At 37.2% G+C, this 19,306-nt stretch overlaps 1 protein-coding gene across 2 annotated transcripts in view; it reads right to left on the minus strand.

Annotated features, from left to right (window-relative positions):
• The window catches only part of puf (ubiquitinyl hydrolase 1 puf), a 70,801-nt gene that overhangs the window by 22,958 nt on the left and 28,537 nt on the right, over window positions 1-19,306 (minus strand). For both annotated transcript variants that reach the window (XM_085948270.1, XM_085948269.1), the window contains exons 19-37: window positions 18,994-19,180; window positions 18,770-18,898; window positions 17,665-17,892; window positions 17,066-17,429; window positions 16,604-16,767; window positions 15,936-16,055; window positions 13,206-13,484; window positions 13,013-13,127; window positions 11,783-11,994; window positions 11,178-11,346; window positions 9,905-10,131; window positions 8,511-8,714; window positions 8,079-8,251; window positions 6,408-6,574; window positions 6,056-6,140; window positions 4,913-5,126; window positions 4,059-4,199; window positions 3,791-3,942; window positions 1,369-1,495 (exon numbers count right to left, since the gene is read on the minus strand). In XM_085948270.1, coding sequence (XP_085804396.1) covers window positions 1,369-1,495; window positions 3,791-3,942; window positions 4,059-4,199; window positions 4,913-5,126; window positions 6,056-6,140; window positions 6,408-6,574; window positions 8,079-8,251; window positions 8,511-8,714; window positions 9,905-10,131; window positions 11,178-11,346; window positions 11,783-11,994; window positions 13,013-13,127; window positions 13,206-13,484; window positions 15,936-16,055; window positions 16,604-16,767; window positions 17,066-17,429; window positions 17,665-17,892; window positions 18,770-18,898; window positions 18,994-19,180 — 3,457 coding nt within the window. The remainder of the gene's footprint in view (window positions 1-1,368; window positions 1,496-3,790; window positions 3,943-4,058; window positions 4,200-4,912; window positions 5,127-6,055; window positions 6,141-6,407; window positions 6,575-8,078; window positions 8,252-8,510; window positions 8,715-9,904; window positions 10,132-11,177; window positions 11,347-11,782; window positions 11,995-13,012; window positions 13,128-13,205; window positions 13,485-15,935; window positions 16,056-16,603; window positions 16,768-17,065; window positions 17,430-17,664; window positions 17,893-18,769; window positions 18,899-18,993; window positions 19,181-19,306) is intronic.

The following is a 19,306-nucleotide window of genomic DNA, read 5'->3' on the forward strand; positions in this document are numbered from 1 at the left end:
TGTTAAACAATTACTCTCCAAAACACACGGGTAAGAGATACATTTCAGATTTACATGGAATGACTAAGTAACTAATCTCTTACGAGAATTATGAGAAGTTAACAACAAGTCTATCGCTTTTATTAAGAAGAATATTGTTAACCATTTGTCCAACCTGTTGGGTTCTTGCACTGGATCACGCACATTGAAAAATATATATGAATATTGCAGAGAAAAACTTCAAAACTCAAGCAAAACACAATATTGATTATGTACAGGCGGTCCTCGACTTTCTTACATTGCTAAAAGTGTGTACAAATGTTGAATAAACGAAAGTAGAACAATGTAAAAAATAAATTCATTTGCAACATCTTTATCTGGCAGCTTCTCCGCTGAATTTAGTATTATGTAAAGAACCCTATTTAAATTTGTCAAATCAATCTTACTTACATACATGAAATTCAATATAAGAATCATCCTTCTTTAAATGAGTCAAATTAAGAGTACATATCAGCTTGAATAACTAAAAAACTCAGAGGAACATCTTTTTGATGTTGTTTATCATCAATTATTCATGATAGCAAAGATCTCTCCAATTCATCCATTACTATGCTATGTCTTTTGAAAACTAATCTTTGAAGATATATTTCCATTGTAGTTCGGCTTAAGTCGTACAAACGGCCGATTGAAGCAAAAGATTCGCCGCTTTCAGAACGCCTAATTATTTCCATCTTTGTCTCGATCGTATGAAGAGAGCCCTTAATTTCTCTTTTTCTGTATCAACATTGCAGTTTTTCCGTTTCTCACTCAAGTTTACAAATTTATAAAGGTTGAATATTTCAGGGAGTGGAGGAGAGGGAAGCGAAAAAGCGTAAAAATCTGAATTTTAAGGAATGTACGAAATAGTGAATTGTGCGAAAGTAGAGGACGGCCTGGCCTGTATGTCATTAATTCTGTAGATGAAACTAATACTTTTGTCTCAACTGTCTTATTTTGAATACTTGTAACACTTTTGTTGAGCGCTGTCGTCTTTGTTTTTATAATTTACAATATTCAATAAATCTTTTTAAACATGTGTAGCTAAATTTCAAGCTAAATTTCAAAACCAGCTATAAGACTTTTTTGAAATAATTAAGATATATATATCGTTGGATTCGTTATTAAAATCTCTACATGAAAATGTTATCGCCTCTTTCAAAATCCGCTACGATTAACTGTCATTTATGAAACAAAATCAATGCGTCTATCAATTTCCGCTATGACACTACTAAAACATTCAAAAACCTTTTTAGTTCAAAAAGTTTTTATTGATTTTCTCAACATAATGAAAAAGTGTTATAACGGGTTTTGAAACTCAGCGACACAATCGAAAAAAAAAATCTTTTATACCTTTTCTTTAGCGTGGATAAATGTTTCAATGAAAAATGAAGTAGAAAGCTGCGCTGCAATTTCCGTAATCTCTGGCCGAGACGCGAGCAGTGACTGGGGTATATAGCTGCACATTTGACCCATGAATCTGAAAATAATAAACTCATTCGAATTTTATAGATTCATCCATTCATTATTGCTTGAAATAATTTGAATGCCGAAATCGGAAGACTTGAATATCTTGATTGAATTGAGTAAAACTGGATGAATATTTGAAAACTGCTCTTGACACGCCGGCACATTAATGTGTCAATACGTTTAACCGCATTTTTTAAATTACATCTGTCTCACTCAGCAGTGAGCCGAATAGTTATATAAGCTAGAGTCCAACAACTATAACTTAAGGTGCAGTGGAACAAATAGCTCGAAATACACACATCTCAACACTGGTGCCAATATCATGCCTCAACTTATAGTTGTAGGTCTATAATGTGAATTAAATACGATAGAAGTTGAAAATGTTGTATTTTTTTTATTGTTTCTACAATATGGATCTTAGCCACCTCCCGAAGAGGTTTTCATTTTTTGCGATGGTTGCTAGCCACTCACTCAACGTATTAGGTCCATGCTCTGGATCCAAAAAGAAATTGAAAACACAAAATGTGGATTTACTGGATGAAGAATTTAAAGCTACGAATCACAGTTGTTCATCGCGAGATCTTTCAACATATTTTCATTAACCCGGCCGCCGCGTCAGTTTCAATATGAAAGGGGCTCTCTCTGTGGTACCATTTTTCTAAATGCTATGCTTCGCTATATTATGATAAATACGGCAATTAAAAATAGCTGGTATTACTGTTATCATGCCTAGATACATAAGGTTCGAAGTGCCACACTAAAAAATAGAATCGATTGTTGAATTTAGCTGTGAATACTTGAATAAAATCGTCCATAGTCCCTTGTACCGAAAAAATACGCAGCCATGTTTGTGACGTAAAAACGCGTCATTGAGATTGTGCGCCTATGAAAAGAAATAAATCACTGACACTAATTTTATTTTAGTCATGTTAGAAACACTTAAAAATGCCGTTAAAAATATTGAAAATAAAATAGCTTTTATTGTGTCGCATAGTTTTATGGGTCGCGTAAAGTTGAGTCCACAGTGGTTGAAATATGGTAATAATTCCTTATGTTCTTTTTTTAGTGTAATTTGGATTTTTACTAGATTAAACTTTTCAGTTTTATTGAGCATTGTGTTATGTTAGTGATTGTCGTTTTATGTTTTATAAAAAAAACAATATTTATTTTGTAAAATCTGCTGCGTGCTTGTAAAAGTGCTATAAAAACATTTATTGCGTGAGGTTTTAAAATTTTATAAACATTAAATTGCATACAAAGATAATATGTAATATAGTTGAAGAGTCAATATTCCATGATTTACATTTTATATTATGTTGTATACCCGTGTGTTTTTTTTATACTTACGTTTATTTATACGTTTTATATATTCCTTCATAGTAGTTCGTAATTTATTGGTAAAACTCGCAATCGTCCTAACTAAAATATAATAATATATTATATTTTTTCATTCCGTGTGGACGTATCTTTACGACATATTTACGACTTTCAATAATGAGCTCGATTTATGACTTTCAAACAATTGGGGTGACACATGACGACATGACCATGAGTAATAAAAATAAATGACATAATCCAGAACACAAGTTCAAGTACATATTTATAAATATTTCGACGACACAGGTTCGGTTTTTTGGTTGTATTTTATTCCCGCAAACATGGTGTTATAAAGATCGCGGTGAATATTCAACTTGACACGATAAATCACTCGGCGCACACTCAACTCGAATGAAAATATTTTGTATACCTAGTGCGCAGGCGCTGAAAAATACCGCGTAGATTTGAACTGATGCAATCATACCGGCGAATCTCAATAGATCGAGAGGGTTCGAAAGATCGATGTTTATGAAATTAAAACAACATATTTTTGACAAAGTTAAATAGGTGGAAGTAGGCGGATGGATCGGGCTATTTTTTAATAAAATTCTCAATGCCGCATGAAAAATATTTCTTGCGTTATCCACAGGTCAAGGTTTGCGTATCTGACTGCTATACGGTCGCCCATGTGTTACGAACTAGCTGTATCCTACTGGAATACGGTCGCCGGGAAAGGGTTAAATAATTCTTGATATTTTCAATTGGACTCGCCTGAAATATTCTTCTACAACTCTAATATATAAAAAAATGCATTTTATTCTTCACCAACTACTGTGCCAAAAAAATAGTTATAACATTGTCACGTTGATGCACTTATGAAACGGAGATGACATTTTATATAATCTTAACACATAAATAAGTCATTTGTGTCATAATGTCCCTGATGCGGTTTGGATTTAGCATATGTCTCTATAATTCAATAACTTACGTGAAATATGCATGTTGAAATATGTTTTTATGATGCAGGAAATGCATGTTGTCTTCCCAGATCCAGATCTGCAGTACGGGACTTAGAGTAATAGGAGGTACTTCTGTGACTTTGCACTCCGGCAACTGGTCAACCATATCAGCAGTAGACGCCTGTATACAAAAATGCAAATCTCGTTTAGGAGTTAAAAATATTTGTCGACACGATTAATCCGGATAACTACCTACTACGATAACTGTCTACTGCGTATACGTTGATCGATCTATACCTGCACAGTAGGCGATTGCTGAGGCAGAGCCTCATTGGTAGGACCCCTGGAGCCTCTCTCGTAGAACAGCATGTACGCACTGTTTGTCTTTTCAAAACTGAAGTCCATAAACTTATCAGTGACGGAGTCGTACGTCTTACTCTGGGAAATCATACAAAAGAAGTCATTTTATAGTTGTCCAATTACAATGTCCACAATTCAATATTAGCAGTAATCAGGGGTAGTCAACTTTTTATACCTACCACCCACCACAGTAATGGTGACTTATAAAGTAGGGAAGTAACTTTACTCCATAAAATTTATAAAGCAGAGTTATAGCAAGTTAACACAATCACTGCTGACTTTTATTTTCTTTTTTTTCGCTAAGTTTAGCAGAATAAATCTTTATATGCAAGCATGAAGTCTGATGAATTACATTTAATCGATTAAATTATTAAGGAGATCCCTGAGGCTGATGCTGCGAAACTAAATACTGTATATCTGGCCGCCCACCATGAAAGCTGGAACGCCCACTAGCGGGCGGTAGGGACCAGGTTTACTACCCCTGCAGTAAATGATATTTTTGTGTGTCAATAATCCTGAGTGGTTTTTTTAACGTTAGTTTCTTTTATGTATTGTATTTTATTTTCAAATTAGATAAATTTCTTGTAAAGCAAAATCACTTGTAGCTAACTTCATCAGTAGATCAGAGGTTTTTTTTTTGCTTCAACTTAATACATTTAGGATTTATCTCCATAGAAAGTTTTTTTCAACATTTTTGGGACATACAAAATCTGTGCACAAACCCTTTTGACATATCTATATTTATTCTAATATACTACATTACAAATATATGAAGGCACTACTGTACTTACAGTCATTTCTCCGCCAAAACATTCAGCCGCTATCTGTGCGGGATCAAACGGCTTGACTTCGGCATCGTTGAAGAGAAGCCACTTCTCCCGGGGACCTCCGAGCCCCACGCATACACTCGAACCGCCCGACATGCCATTGCGTTCTTTTATAAATGAATAATAGTGCCCCCCATCCGCAGTACCCGTGTGCACTGTCACACCTATTAATTCATATCTGCGAGAAAAAGGACAGATAATCAGATAAGAATCCAAAAAAGCAGGATTTTTGTTAAATTGTATTTTAATCCTTGCAGCACATCAAATTTACAACATTAGACATGATATGAGGTTATTAGTTCCAAAGTTGGTTACCTCCATATTCTGCCAATTTAAATATTTTCTTTTTGCAAACAGAACTAATAAAAAATTAGAGAAAGCCAATATTAAGTATTAAAGGTTGTATTTACATAAATGATGTTACTGGTTTCAAAGTGAGTTGCCATTTTGAAACAATCGTAAAAAACTGTGAAGCGTAATTTGGACCGCATATTTTAGATATAGAATATTATATAGCATATAGAATATTTTAGAAAATAGAATATTTTCTTTTTGCACACATATTTTTGTATGTAGCAAAACTGAATAGAAAAATAAAATGTTCTTAATAATGTCAATAAAATTATTAAAAAAAAATCATATTTAAAGTTGGTTAAATATAACTGACTGCGCAATCAACCTCTCTGGTTTAATATTTTTTTTTTTTAAAAACATGTAGATTTGATATTTTATGAATATACGTAAGGTGGAAAAGGGCCGACCATGTCCGATCCTAATAGGATCATATGGGCCTCCACAGAGTAGACGTTTGTATTAACAGATTTTTGTTTTTTTTACGAGAAATGGATGTCAGCCACTTGCTCAACCTATTAGGTCCATACTCTGACTCATACACAAATTGAAAAACAATATGTGTACTTGCCAGACCCAGGATTCGAACCTGAGACCCACAGTGTGATAGTCCAACGCTTAAGCAGCGCGGCCACTGTGGGTCAAAGAAAAGTGGAAACCGTGGAAAAGTCAGATATGTAAAAACCTAAAAATGTAAAAATTTAGGTATGTAACCGACATTGAAACCAATAGCTTCAAAATAAATGACTGACTTACTCATAATTCTCATTAAAGTCTTCGATATCGGTAGCATCTGAATTGTCTTCACCTTCTTTTTTCATTTCACATTTTCTTTTCTCTTCTGAAAATAACAATAAAGAAATTAAGTTAGATAGTTTGACATAAGTGTTAAAATTGGTGTTGATGTTACTTTACAGAGTTAACCGTATTAAAAAGAAACAGAAACTAACCACGCTATTATAAACAAAATAATATAAGTACATAAACTGGCCGAATGACAAATAAACATTGTGATAATTTACTACTGGTTGGCAATCACTCTCAATAGTGACACAAGAGGGAACACAAGATATTTCCGTTAATAATAATTGTCAAATGTCATACAAACCTTCGTAATGTGCAGGCATAAGATGTTTTTCTACGTACTCCGACATATCCAGTCTCATTGGAAAAGAGAAATGAGTGTTGACCTTTTCTTTCAACATGGTGACCATGTTGAATGTATACCTCATCGTGTTGAAACAGAGAATGTGCGGCAACTTTTTGAAACATGCTCTAAAATTGAGAAGAAAAAAACATTTTAGATTCCAACATACTTACATTGCTCAAAGTTGGTGATTATTACATACATACAAGGGAGACAGTAAAATTTAATACAAAGAATATAGTTGATCAGGCAAAAATTCTTAGTGCCCATACGCACTTGCGGCAGGCTGCCTCGCGGCCGCCTATCGTTTTTTGTATGCAAAGTGCGATATGCGGCAGGCCGCTGCGGTTAGCCGGCATACAAAAAACGATAGGCGGCCTGCCGCAAGTGCGTATGGGCACTTAGGCTTTCTACTGACGCTTTGATTTTGTCAAGTAGTCAGGCGAATTTCATCAAATTAAATGTAATATCAGGTTATACGAAGGTGTGTCAAACAGGGTACACTCAAGGAAAACCAAAAAACTCTATATAAAATTCTGTGCTGTATTAATATATGGATCAGAATCATGGCCCCCACAAGGGAGGGGGCTGACAGGGCTCTAGCCTAGGGGCCCGGGCTCAAGAGGGGCCGGAGTAGCGGATCGACCAGATAAATGAGATAAATACACATATTCTTCATTCACAAATTTGCTCTAATAGTAAAAAAGTTATTTCGGGGTTATTACCATTTTAAAATATAAGTTTGTCCGATGCTATTTTTGGTTGTTGTGTGTTGATACTCGACAACTCCATAATTCGATGTGTTAAAAAATCACTAAAATACACTGAATTTTATTTGACCTCGAATACCATTTGGAAAACGTCACTGTCAGACTGCCTTTAAACTTAGTGATAGGTAGGGGGGCCCGCCAAAAATTCTGACCTGGGGCCCGCTTCAGGATGTGGGGGTCATGATCAGAATAGTGGACACTAAGCAGACAGGATGAAAGTATTTGAGAGGAGAGTTTTGAGAAGAATCTTTGGGGCTATTAAAGACTACATTGGATTGGCCACGTGGCCAGAATGCTAGAGGAGTTAGATAATATGTATGCACCCCCAGAGGGCAAAGGAAGACCAGAACAGCCGAAACTGAGATAGCTGGACCGCACCACAGGAGATTTGAGAATGCTCGGCCAAAGCAACTGCAGAGTGCGGGTGTTGGATCGTCCAAGATGGAGAAAGTTTTTGAAAGAGGCTGAGACCTGCCAATGGTTGTAGTGCTGAAAATGATGAGTCGTCTGGCGTAATTCATGTGGCCTACCTGACGAAATCAAATCATCCGTAGTACTGTCCGGCGGTTCGTTGTAGAAGGCAAAATATTGGGACAAAGTCAGGCAAACTATCAGGCCAACCAAATCAAAGCATTCAAAAGGGCTATACATGCCAAGAAAGATACGTAAGTGACAATTTTCAACATTATAATATAGATGAACAATTTCAAATAATAATTGATATGATCAATAATCACATAAATAATTCATTTTTGTCTAAATATCCCTTACTTTGGCTAAGCAATTTTGAGCCTTTTTAATGGATAATCAAATAGGGTATCATTGGACGACATAATTCCTCGGGTGGTTATTGCAATATTACCTTTTCTCGGCCCTAACTTTTCCACCGCACTGAGAGCACGTGTAGCAGTTGTCTCCCTCCAGAGTATCTTTGACGGTGACTTCGTTCAGGCTCTGATATAAATTTCGCATATCCGCCACTTGACATCGCACCGTGTAGAACTCTTCGAGGGTACGCGATACGTGATTGCAATCCTTAAAGAAGATAGACAATACATCAGTTACAAATCTAATAATCAAGCCTCAATACAGTTTTATAAGAGATATTATTAAATGGAAGAATTTGGAGAGAGGAAGATGAAACTAACATAAAAAATGAACAATAATTTCATTCAGTCTTCTGACTATCCTGTCGTGTTTGTAGTTATTTTGTAGATATCACTTATTGCTAGTTTATATTATTCATTTCCGAGCCAAATGTAGCCTGTTAATCATCAAACAGCGATAAACTTACAAGAGAGACAACGTTATTGCTCAGCACGCCGCAGAATAGCGTCTTGACCAAAGTTTTAAGTTCCGGCGTCATTTCTTCCAGTTTGGAAACCAGATCAATGAAAAATTCAGCCATGTCTTTCTGTTCTCCTGTGTTCAACGGCTGATGATCCATCTGGTACACTTTGCAAAAGCTTCTAGGGTTGTATGCCTTCCGTTCACTTTCCTGAAAATTGCAAAGGTTTATAAAATTATTACTTTACATTAATTATTATCGGCCATTTCTTGGATAACAGCAGTTACCATAGCGAGTAAATATGCTTTGATTGTAAAGTAACGGTTCTTGTTCTTCTATCATATGTAATTACACATCTCTATGAGGAGTCTTTCAAGTTGGTGATCACCATCAAGAATTCAAAAAGGTGATTATTTAAATATTTTGATCATGAATTACAAATAGGTCTTTCAAGCATCTATCAAAAAATAAATATTTTTATAGACGTAAGTGACCCATTGAAATATTATGCAAAATGTATTAATTAAAAAGTGATAGGTATGTACGTATCAGTGGCGTGCGGTCCACAGATGCGGTAGATGTGGAGCATTCTCAGAACTACTAATATCGCAGATCTAATCATCTAACATCATACACCATATTGTCGGGAATCTGCCAAGATTCAATTAGGATAAAAGATATGTAGCAAATAATATGTATATATAATATTTCGCAACAGCATCACAAGTAAAAATTACAGCACGCCTCTGGTACCGATGTATTCTTTAAGGCCATACCTCAGTTGAGACACGGTCTAAAAAGATCGTCGCTAGGCGATGCGCGGATTGCGGGTCGCGGGTGCAAATGAGGCATGTCAAACCAAATATAATTTGTCTTATAAATCCAACATGTGTCCATTTAATGTTCTGTTTATTGTTTTATCAGTAACAATAATAATATATTCATTGACATGTTTTCTTTTTAAAGTAAATGGGTAACGTTTTAAGTCATCTTTACACGATTTAAGAATTAATATCCCCGTCGCCATCACGAAACAAATTGACGTGTTCCCAGCTCGACGTTCTCTCTCCGAAAGCCAGTGAGTCCAAAATTTCGTCGCGCCTATAGTTGAAAATTATTTGCCGTTTCACTGATGTATCGTCTCAATGTTTTCAGATAAATATTTATTAATTAATACAGTTGAAATTGTAACATGTAAATTATCAAAAAATGTCTCAAATTGCAAGCTTCGTATTTTTCCGCTAGGTGCCTCTGCTGGTATAAGCATCTACCTTAATTAATAAGGAATTACTGATGAATCACCTTAATATACCACAACAATTTAATTGAAAAGTATGCTGCGATGAAAAAAAGGTTGAGGAAAACTGTACTATAGAATGTTTTTGGCGACTAATACTCACCATCAGATAAGCAAACATCCGCTGCATTTCAATGAGGGTGTGCTGGTGCTTGCTCTTGATGGGGTCGGCTTTGAGGATCTCGCATCTGGCCTGAGGCATCATGTACAGGTGTTGCATGCACGACGCCATGTAGCAAGTGGCACCCAGATTGGTGAGGCCCACGTAGCCGCATTCAGATCTTCCCTCCTCTGCAGGCCAGTAGTCCCATGGATAGGGAGAATGGGGACCTGAAAATGAACAAAATATATTCAAACAGGCCCGATGAGATGCAGCCTTACCGATATGCCATCTAATTGTACTAAAAAAAGATTATAGTTTAGGTTTTCAGAGTACATCCATCATTCATTCTATGGTGCCTAAATTTTAGAATTTTTAAAACAGGTACATAACACAGAAAAATTAGAATAAAAGCATCGACTTGACCTCTAAATATGTAAATACCTACATAATGTTGAAAACTTTTTAGGGCAACCGATGGCTTCAGAATGATCCATCCCATTTTTTAAACTCTATAATATCTAAAACAATTAATAAGGTTTTTCGCTCATGGAGAAACTAAAATCCGACGAACTGGTTGCTGATGGAACTCATAAACTGGCCAATGACTGATGTTTCGCACACGGCGCTACTGAAACCCACTTGCAATAATAATATCATAACCTCAAACTGTTAAACCCATTGCCTTTCCTACTTCATTCTAAGCTTTTTCTATATCTTAGATTAAAAAAAAATTAAAAATCAGTTCGCCCATCTTTAACTTTTGACGTTGTGCTTACCAATTTTGGTAAGAAAATATAATTTTTCATCGAATCTACTGATATTGGCACCACTGTTTTATGAGAGACTGGAAACTGAGACACCGGGAGACTAGCAAGTTGCGTCTCTTCAGTTTAGTAGCGAACATTTTGAAACTGAGAGATTCCAGTCTTGCTGTGAACGAGTCGCCATTGAAATACATTAGCTAGATACTGGCTGGAATTTTAGTTTCGGTTTCGTCTTTTTTGAGAATTCTCATGAGCGGAAGGCCTAAGTTTACGATAAACCATTCTGAAAGTAGGTTTGTAGCCATATTATGTAATATCAAATAAAATGTTTGTGAGAACATTCGCATTTTCAACTCTGACATGGTATAACCAATAAACCAAGAGATATTGCTAAATTTGCTGTCTAGATAATTAAGTTTACTTGCTGTCAAAAATATGTTATAATGTGAGTTCTAGCACGTAAATGCCAATTAAATGAATTAACCGATAATAGTGTAAGCTTAACAAACCTGGCTGGTGATGCTCCATTAATTTGTTGTGAAGAATCATATAGTTTTCCGTTGAACCTTTGACAAGTTCAATAAGCAAGTCGTACGCGGCGGCACGTGACTTCTGAGATTTACATTTCGGCAAGAGACGGGCGTTTGGTTTCGCCACATCAAATAGAAAGCCAAATACCTGAAACAAAATATTTCAAATAATGGAAATATCACACTGTGGAAATGATATAATTTTACTGCATATATATGAAGTTTCTAGATATAATCCAGATTAATTATATAAAAGTCGGTAATTCAAAAACAAAACGGGAAAAAAATTTTGTCAATTTCAATAACATGATGTTTTTTTGCAACCCAGTTTCGTTTTTCGGCATGTTCGGGTACTATGCGCGCTCACCAATGGCAAATATGTACTGTCATAAAATATAGTTAATCCTCAAAAGCGTGTATAATGCCTTCAGCTACCGTAAGACAAAACCCGGGTTGCAAAAAATTACTCAAATGGAATAGTACAAAACTTAAGTAACGTTTTAGAATTTAATTTTAATTCAAATCTAATCGAGTAGGTACTGTCAGCTGATCGTATTAATTTAAGAAATTATAAACAAACTCACAAAATCGATGAGCTTTCTTCCACCTTCACTGCTTTTGAACGGCAGCGGATGCTTGACCAGATGCGTCAGCAGATTTAATTGTCCAAAAAGGCCATCGTCAGGAGTCGATGGCTCGTCTCTCCTTTCGATTATCTCTCGAGACGCCACCGAATCCGTCAAGTGATGACAGAGAGTGTTTAAATCTAGACCTGTCGACTCGTCCGTACCATTTTCTGAAATAGTATAGAATCACATACATACGGATATATGCCAAGTATCAGCGAACTATCCACAGTGGTAGCCGCAAAAGACCAATAATAGGCAAGATACAAACAAATTTAATGTGTGGAGCGTGAGTGTGGAGAGAATGTGATAAAATACTATAGGTTACTGTTGTAATATAATCCGTCAATAGTATCTGGGCAATTATGGTAGTGCTAATCCCAGACAAAATTCCTAATCTACCCACACGATGATTGTTGTGCGTCCAGGCATGTTATCTTCAGACCATAAACGCGTCAAGACGTGCACTCATTCGACCATAGCCAAACAAGTAATTCAATTACGAATTACAGTTAGCCCAATGCCGCGTCAATCACCATAATTCATAAACAATCATAAACTCATTACCCAACCATCTATTCAATAAACTACAAGGTGACCCAATAAGAGGTTATTGCGTGAGTGTACTATCTTGTACTATCAAGTGAGTGCGGGAACAAGGAGCCAGCCCAGCGCGCCCGCCTTATCAACATTAAAGGTCAGTGACGGGAATCCTTGTATAACCCCGCCAAAGTCCACTAAAAAGCGCTGCCAGTATCCTGTTTAAAAGTATACTCAGGCTTGTTAGTAAATATTGATAATAAAGTGAGTAATGAAAACAAACGCGGGGTAATCATTGTTAATATATAGGTGTTTCTATGGTCTACTAAAACAAATCAAAGTAAAATAATTATCGAGAAAAACAATGATATGGCTGTATAAACTTTCACGAAACATGGACCCTGTGTTCAACTGATTCGTCAGAAACTGATGCTGATGATGATGCGTTTAATGTCGCACCGAGGGACCACAACTCCACTGGCTGAACAGAATAGAAAGGAACTTCCAGACTCAAGGTGTGTCCAACTGGGGTTCCAGGGCAAGGAAGAGGGGATAGTGGTCAGCAATGACGGAGGTAGGCGGAACCCTCACCAAGATGTAGTGTAAATAATAATGGTGAATAGATATTGGAATTGATAAATTATTTACCTTTGACTAGTTCAGAGGGTAATCCATCAACAAGTCTACAGACTAGCCAGAAGTAGTCTCGGCAAGCGGGACCATATGGTTCCTTGCCTTCTTCAGCAGCATGATGCTGCATTGCCTGAAAATAAGAGATAACCTCTTTAAATAACTGCCATGATTATTAACCAGAATAAATGGATATTGAATGTAACCTAACCTCAATCTTGCAAGGGCGCATTCCTTCTGCTCTGGGTAAGTGCTGAAGGAGATGCTGGAGAATGGGCGCGGCGGCCGCACTACCTCCTCCCCCGCTGTTCCCTCCCAAGCACAATCGGTAGAGGGCAGAGCACGCCTCGCGACGCACTTGCGGTTGAGGGTCTTCCAAGAGAAGGCGAGGAAGCCAATGGCGCACGCTAGGAGAACAAACCACTTGTGCCGCCGCAGCTGACGAACTGTGCGCCCAGCACACCAGAAGCCACATGCAGTGCTGGACAACCTGGAATTAAAAAAAAGTACATTTATTTTTATATTCTTGTGCCGCTTCATAAATAGGACAATTAATTATCCTCGTTCTTGCTTATTTCCATGACATATAGATGACACGAATATTCGAGGTGGTGCTTAGACTATAGATATTGTCATCAAATATATCCCCCCCCCCCATAGTATGCCCCAAATCACGCATCAAGACTACATATCAAATCAGTAATCTAATCAAAGACCTCAGTAGCAGGTTTAGCTTTCCTGACTTAAAAGATAATAATAATTGCAAAACGCATTTTCCAGGGCGACGCGGGGCATATTCATTGTTGGTACCATGAGCCGAGGGATTCTCAGAAGGCCTGCTCTAGGCACCAAGCTAAATTTACCGTAATTTGTTCGTAAGTTTGTCAAGTAACTTCCCCTTACCCCTTTACCCCATTAAAAGGATCCCCTGTAAAATATAGTTTTTGTGCGGCAGTTGAAAAAAGGATCTTTTTGCGATGTGACGCTGCACCGCATCGCGTGCCGTTATCGGCCTTTCAAAAGTAACTTGCCGCGTTTATTCATATACAAAAATAAATATAACTGCCTGTTTAATAAACTACATACGTTGCCGTGTGACACCTATAATGCGAGATTATAATAAATAAAAATTGTCCCGTGAAACAACAAGTGTATACTGTGGGATGCGGTAAAGACAAACCCACGCTTGATATGTCAGGGTTGTGCGAAGTGAAAGTTCTCGTCAAACCATTTCAAAAAGTAATGTTTATCCTAATGTAATACTACCAATGCTTGTATAATTTAATGTGAATAAAAAAAATAGTTCCGCGCGGACTGTCAAATTAAAAATGTTATAACTGATCCTGTCTCCCATGATGACATACATTTACCCCAACTTGAAGTGATGCTGGATGACAGGTCTACCAAGATACATGTGAGTCCTTCTTCCCGGTATTAATACATATAGACACCACCGATTGCAATGCTAAATGAAGCTGCGTGCCGTGCGTTTGGTTAGTGGGCGAGCGAACATATGCATATACAAAATGTTTGAGACCATAGACCATTTCGCTAGTGCTCGCCCAAAGTGCTCCCACTAGACGTTTTTTAAATTAAAATATAATTTTCTATTTTTTTACGTTATATAGTATTTTTAAGCAGTCAAAATGCAACCATTAGGTAAAGATATCCATAATTTAAGATATTTTAAAAAAACACTAAGTCACTTGATATTAAAATATATAATAATATACAAATAAATTATCACGAAGATGTATCAACTTACCTATAAAACGTAATACCATCTTCCTGCTTGTCAGTACGGTTACCACATTTGAATACAACACACACAACCATCTTTTTTACTGAATTAACTAAAAATATTTACCACTAACTTTATATTTAACACAACACAAGCATTATTTAGCAACACGCGCTCACGGTTTATCGATGGTTAGCTATGAGACAAACTAAGATTTCAGAGCTACACCATAACAAAATATCTTACGCATCTGTAAACCTTTTATCTTACTCTAGCGCATGTCGCGGAGAATATAAGGGTGCCGAATACTTTCTCATTCGCACTTATTATTCATTTTTGTTCAGGCCTTGGGGTGGTGCATTGCCGACTAAAGAGGAAAGCCGATACATTTCAGGACTGGTCCTACCTTTCCCCCCCTCCCGTTCTCTATGGATGACCTGTCATTGCCTGTCATTATTAATAAATAGTATGGAAGTGGACCACTCGTTGCTTGTGCAAAAAGTTATGATCAGGCTTTATTAATCTAAAGATGGCGGTGGGTGGTGTCAACCAGGCAATGCATTAACCGTAATGAAAATAAGGAAACAAAAACACCATTGTTTCCGTATTTAAAAATTTGATTAGTAGAGTAAACGAATAAAGTACACTATTTCATGAGCCAGTCATTGAAAATAATGACAGACTTTTCTTAAAAAATCAAAAATTACCTGACATTTTATGACCCAATTCGGTAGGCACATCTATGATCGGAAACAAAATTAATGAAAATCAAAAATTTTTTTTTCAAAATTTTAATATTTTTCCCCCATACATTTCATAATTCGTAATTCGATTTGTTTCTGATTTTCGGTCCCATGGAATTCGTATTAACGAGGTTTTACTGTAGGTCCATACTTTGACTCTAATACGAATTGATAAACAATATTTGTATTTGCCGGACCCCGGATTCGAACCTGAGAACCATGACACATGAGCCGATCGGCCATCGTGGGGCCATCTATAAGTATTCAGATGTTGCTTACATTATTTTCTATTATTCATTGATTTATTTTCTTACATTATCTTCTCTAATCCTAGCTTCCACAAGCACCTTCCGTCATATTATGTTATGAAAGCCTGATGTAATTAATTCTAATTACAACCCTACGTTGACTAACCATTTGGTAAATTCCCAATAATTATTTTCAAATCATATCATACCTGAGCTCGTCCCCAAAAGCCCGTTTTGAAGAGGGAAGGATCTCTTGGACGAGCTGCTTCTGATAAGATACTCATCAGGCGATTTGTGGTGCTCTCCACATCCATTAGTGACAGCAACGACTGAAAAAATACAGATCTGATTTATAATAGCTAACATCCATGCACTCGTTTATATCATTTCACAAATTATGGCACATGACATTATGACATATTATGCCTGTGCTTTCCATAATTAGTTTTTTCTAAGTCAAATAAAAAAAACACAAAACTGAAATTGGAAACAATTATGAATAGACTAAATCAGACATTAATCATTTGATTTTGAATATTCATAAAGTCTACAAACTCGTTAAGTGAACTGCCATCATACTTGTTGAATATGTCAAAGACAAAACTGTGGCATAGGTTGCCGAGCGCTGCTCTATAGCATATAGTTTTAAAACAATAGCTGGCATTTCAAGGCTCAAATTATCGATCAGAAATACATGACACAATGACAAATACACAAAATGATGAAATGGTCAGGACTCCTGGACCCATCGTCTAACCGAGACAATCACGGTCAAATCAGAACGTATGGTAAGCCTACTTTTACGCATTTGATTTCTTATGGAACTAAAATGATGGTGACATCTCACATGAGTGAACAATAATATAAAAATTCACACCTCATGAAGTGGAGGGATGCTAAGGATCTCCGACAGTTTAGTGGTGGCTTGGCCATGTTGGTTTGTGTGCGACGCAGTGCCCAGATGCCCGATCAACTTCAGCAGCAGAACCAAACAATCCTGCCGCCATTCGCTGTCCTCTCCGTCTTCACTCTGGAGCACACCTTCAAATAAATAATACATATTTGAATTCATTCTCCGTTATAAAATCTATAGTAATACGGTTCATGTGGCAATTAGTTCAATATTCTACATAAAACATTACAGTCACCACATGATGTGCAGGTATTTTACACAACTCGATTTGCCCACAATATTTCAGGGCTGAAAATAGTGGTGGATTAGAACGGTGCGAGAACTTCTCAGATACTCGTGCCAAGCATCTGAGTACCTACATCATAAATTAAGAATTGTCCAAAAATAATATTATGTACTATTGGTGGGATTTAAATTTTCGTTTACCTGACATCAGTATATCATAAAGATGCCTGAGACCGCCGTTTTTGATGAAGAGTTGACTCCACGACTCCGTTTCGATGGGGTCGTCTTCTTCAGGCGTCGGCGGCGCGTCGTTGATCGTCACGGACTTCAGTGTCGCCCTCTTCTGTGGCGAACTGGGCGCAGAGTTGGCCGACATGCTGAGCTTGTCCACGATGTGTAGGCTGTACATGAGGTGCTGCGGGCTGGACGGATCGAGTAGTTGCGGCAATTGGGCCTCCACGGGGTTCTGGAAAGCCCCAACGAGGGTGGGACCCAGGGGCACGGCATGCAGGATGTCCCACACGCGGCGGGATAGCAGTTGTGCCTTCATGTGTGCCACCCTCTCCTGAAATGAATATGACTCAGATATTAGTACAATACATACATTTTTGGAAACCATTATTGAAATACAGTGAAACCCCAATTTTACATTTTTGGGAGGTTGCATACTATCTTGGGATTGAGGTAGGTTCATAGTTTGGTTTGCCAATTCTAGTATTTTAAACGAATGAAGAAAAAAATAACTTAACTGACTATCTACATAAAACCTATAATATATTATATAATATGCTGATATTTACCCCTTTACTTCCGGGCATTGTCATTTCCCCAAGTGTCTGCATGAGAGCAAAGAGTCGGTCAAAGTACTGCGGCTTGAGCAGGAGAAGTGTGGGCAGCATGTTGCGGGGAGGCGGGGGCTGCTGAGATGGCCACTCCCCCCATCCGCTCACATTGCCGTTTCCCCTCACTCCGGAACCACCCACGCCTACCCCTCGACTGCCGCCTACTCCGACCGATACAAACACCAACTGAAACATACAAAGCAACACCATCTAAGATATTTGTCCATAGAAGTCATATATATAAAATAACAATAAAAATTAATAAAGCCAAAATAAATAAATATCACACGATTGTTATGTGCAATATGTGAAGCGAATAGGTTTGACGAGTACACTCTCTGGATCTAACATGTTTTGCAAATCGTGAATGGATTCTTAGGAGTAATTATCTTTAGATCGATTTGAGGAAGGTTTTATAGCCTGAAACAATCAGTCAGATCAAAATAAATAACTAAAACGTCATTAAACATAACTTATTTGTATATTTTATATTTGGATATGTATTATATCGTCTCTGTGCTGGCAGAACACACTAACTGGAGAATACGAGTTTTGAGTAATTTGACTTTGAAGTTGTTAAAATATTTGAAATAATGGTCTATCATGTGAGTTTATTAAGTAATCGTAAAAAGGATGACTTTAAAATAAAGACTGTTTATTTATTAAGAAGGTTTCCAGACGGTAAAGTTTGAAATAAGGAACATTTTGGTACTAACTCAATATGTCATTTTTTCGAATTAGTGTCTTCTGCCAGAACAGTGACGATATTATATTATATGCCAACAATGGCCGAGCGTGTCGGCTTATAACGTCGTGAGTAAATGTAAGTACAATCAAACCATGTAAATCTCCCTACTGACTTCTCATGGTAAAGGAATGGACGCTTAGGCCCTGCATCAGCTTCGAATGTTGCCAATATCCTATTATCAAATCCGTGTTATAATAAATAAATATATACGATGTGATAAATTTAGTTTTTAAATGCACCCAACCTCAAATTAAAATCTCGCCTCATGGCTCTCTGCCAAATGTAACCATGAAGTCGTAAGGTTACAGCACTCACCTGATTATCCTTGAATCCCATATCGTAGAGGGTTCTCTCGTCGTAGTCAATAATCAGCTCTTGCCCTTGAGTAATCATTCTGATTGGCCCATCGTTCACCAGAGCTGCAGAATTATCTTCGCACTGAGCCTGGAACATAATATACCAAAATGTATCGTACCGTACCTATGTAAATTATTAAGTCGTAAATTATATGTTTAAATAATATATTTGATTTTGTTTACCTGCTGTTCCCACCAGATGGCGACCTGCGCTCGAAGGTCAGCCACATAGTCAGTGTTATGCATGTTGAGAGTGGCCTTTATGGTGATTCCGCCCGGCTGCACGATCACCTTGAGTGGGGCTCCGTCCATGTTAGACCCGCACACAGAGTTTCCAGACAGTGCCCACCGTCGTAAGTGATAAGCATATCTGAACAAAATATAACAATTTAGTATTCAAATATCTGTATATTAAACTAGGACTCCCTAACTAGTGTAGAGCAACTGGGAAGTACGCCGCAAGATATTGTTGTGATCTAGATGTCCTCCTAGATTA

This window comes from Rhyacophila brunnea, unplaced genomic scaffold (genome assembly GCF_057557595.1).
Source record: "Rhyacophila brunnea isolate RB1 unplaced genomic scaffold, BYU_Rbru_1.0 scaffold_20, whole genome shotgun sequence".
In the NCBI taxonomy this organism is placed as follows: domain Eukaryota; kingdom Metazoa; phylum Arthropoda; class Insecta; order Trichoptera; family Rhyacophilidae; genus Rhyacophila; species Rhyacophila brunnea.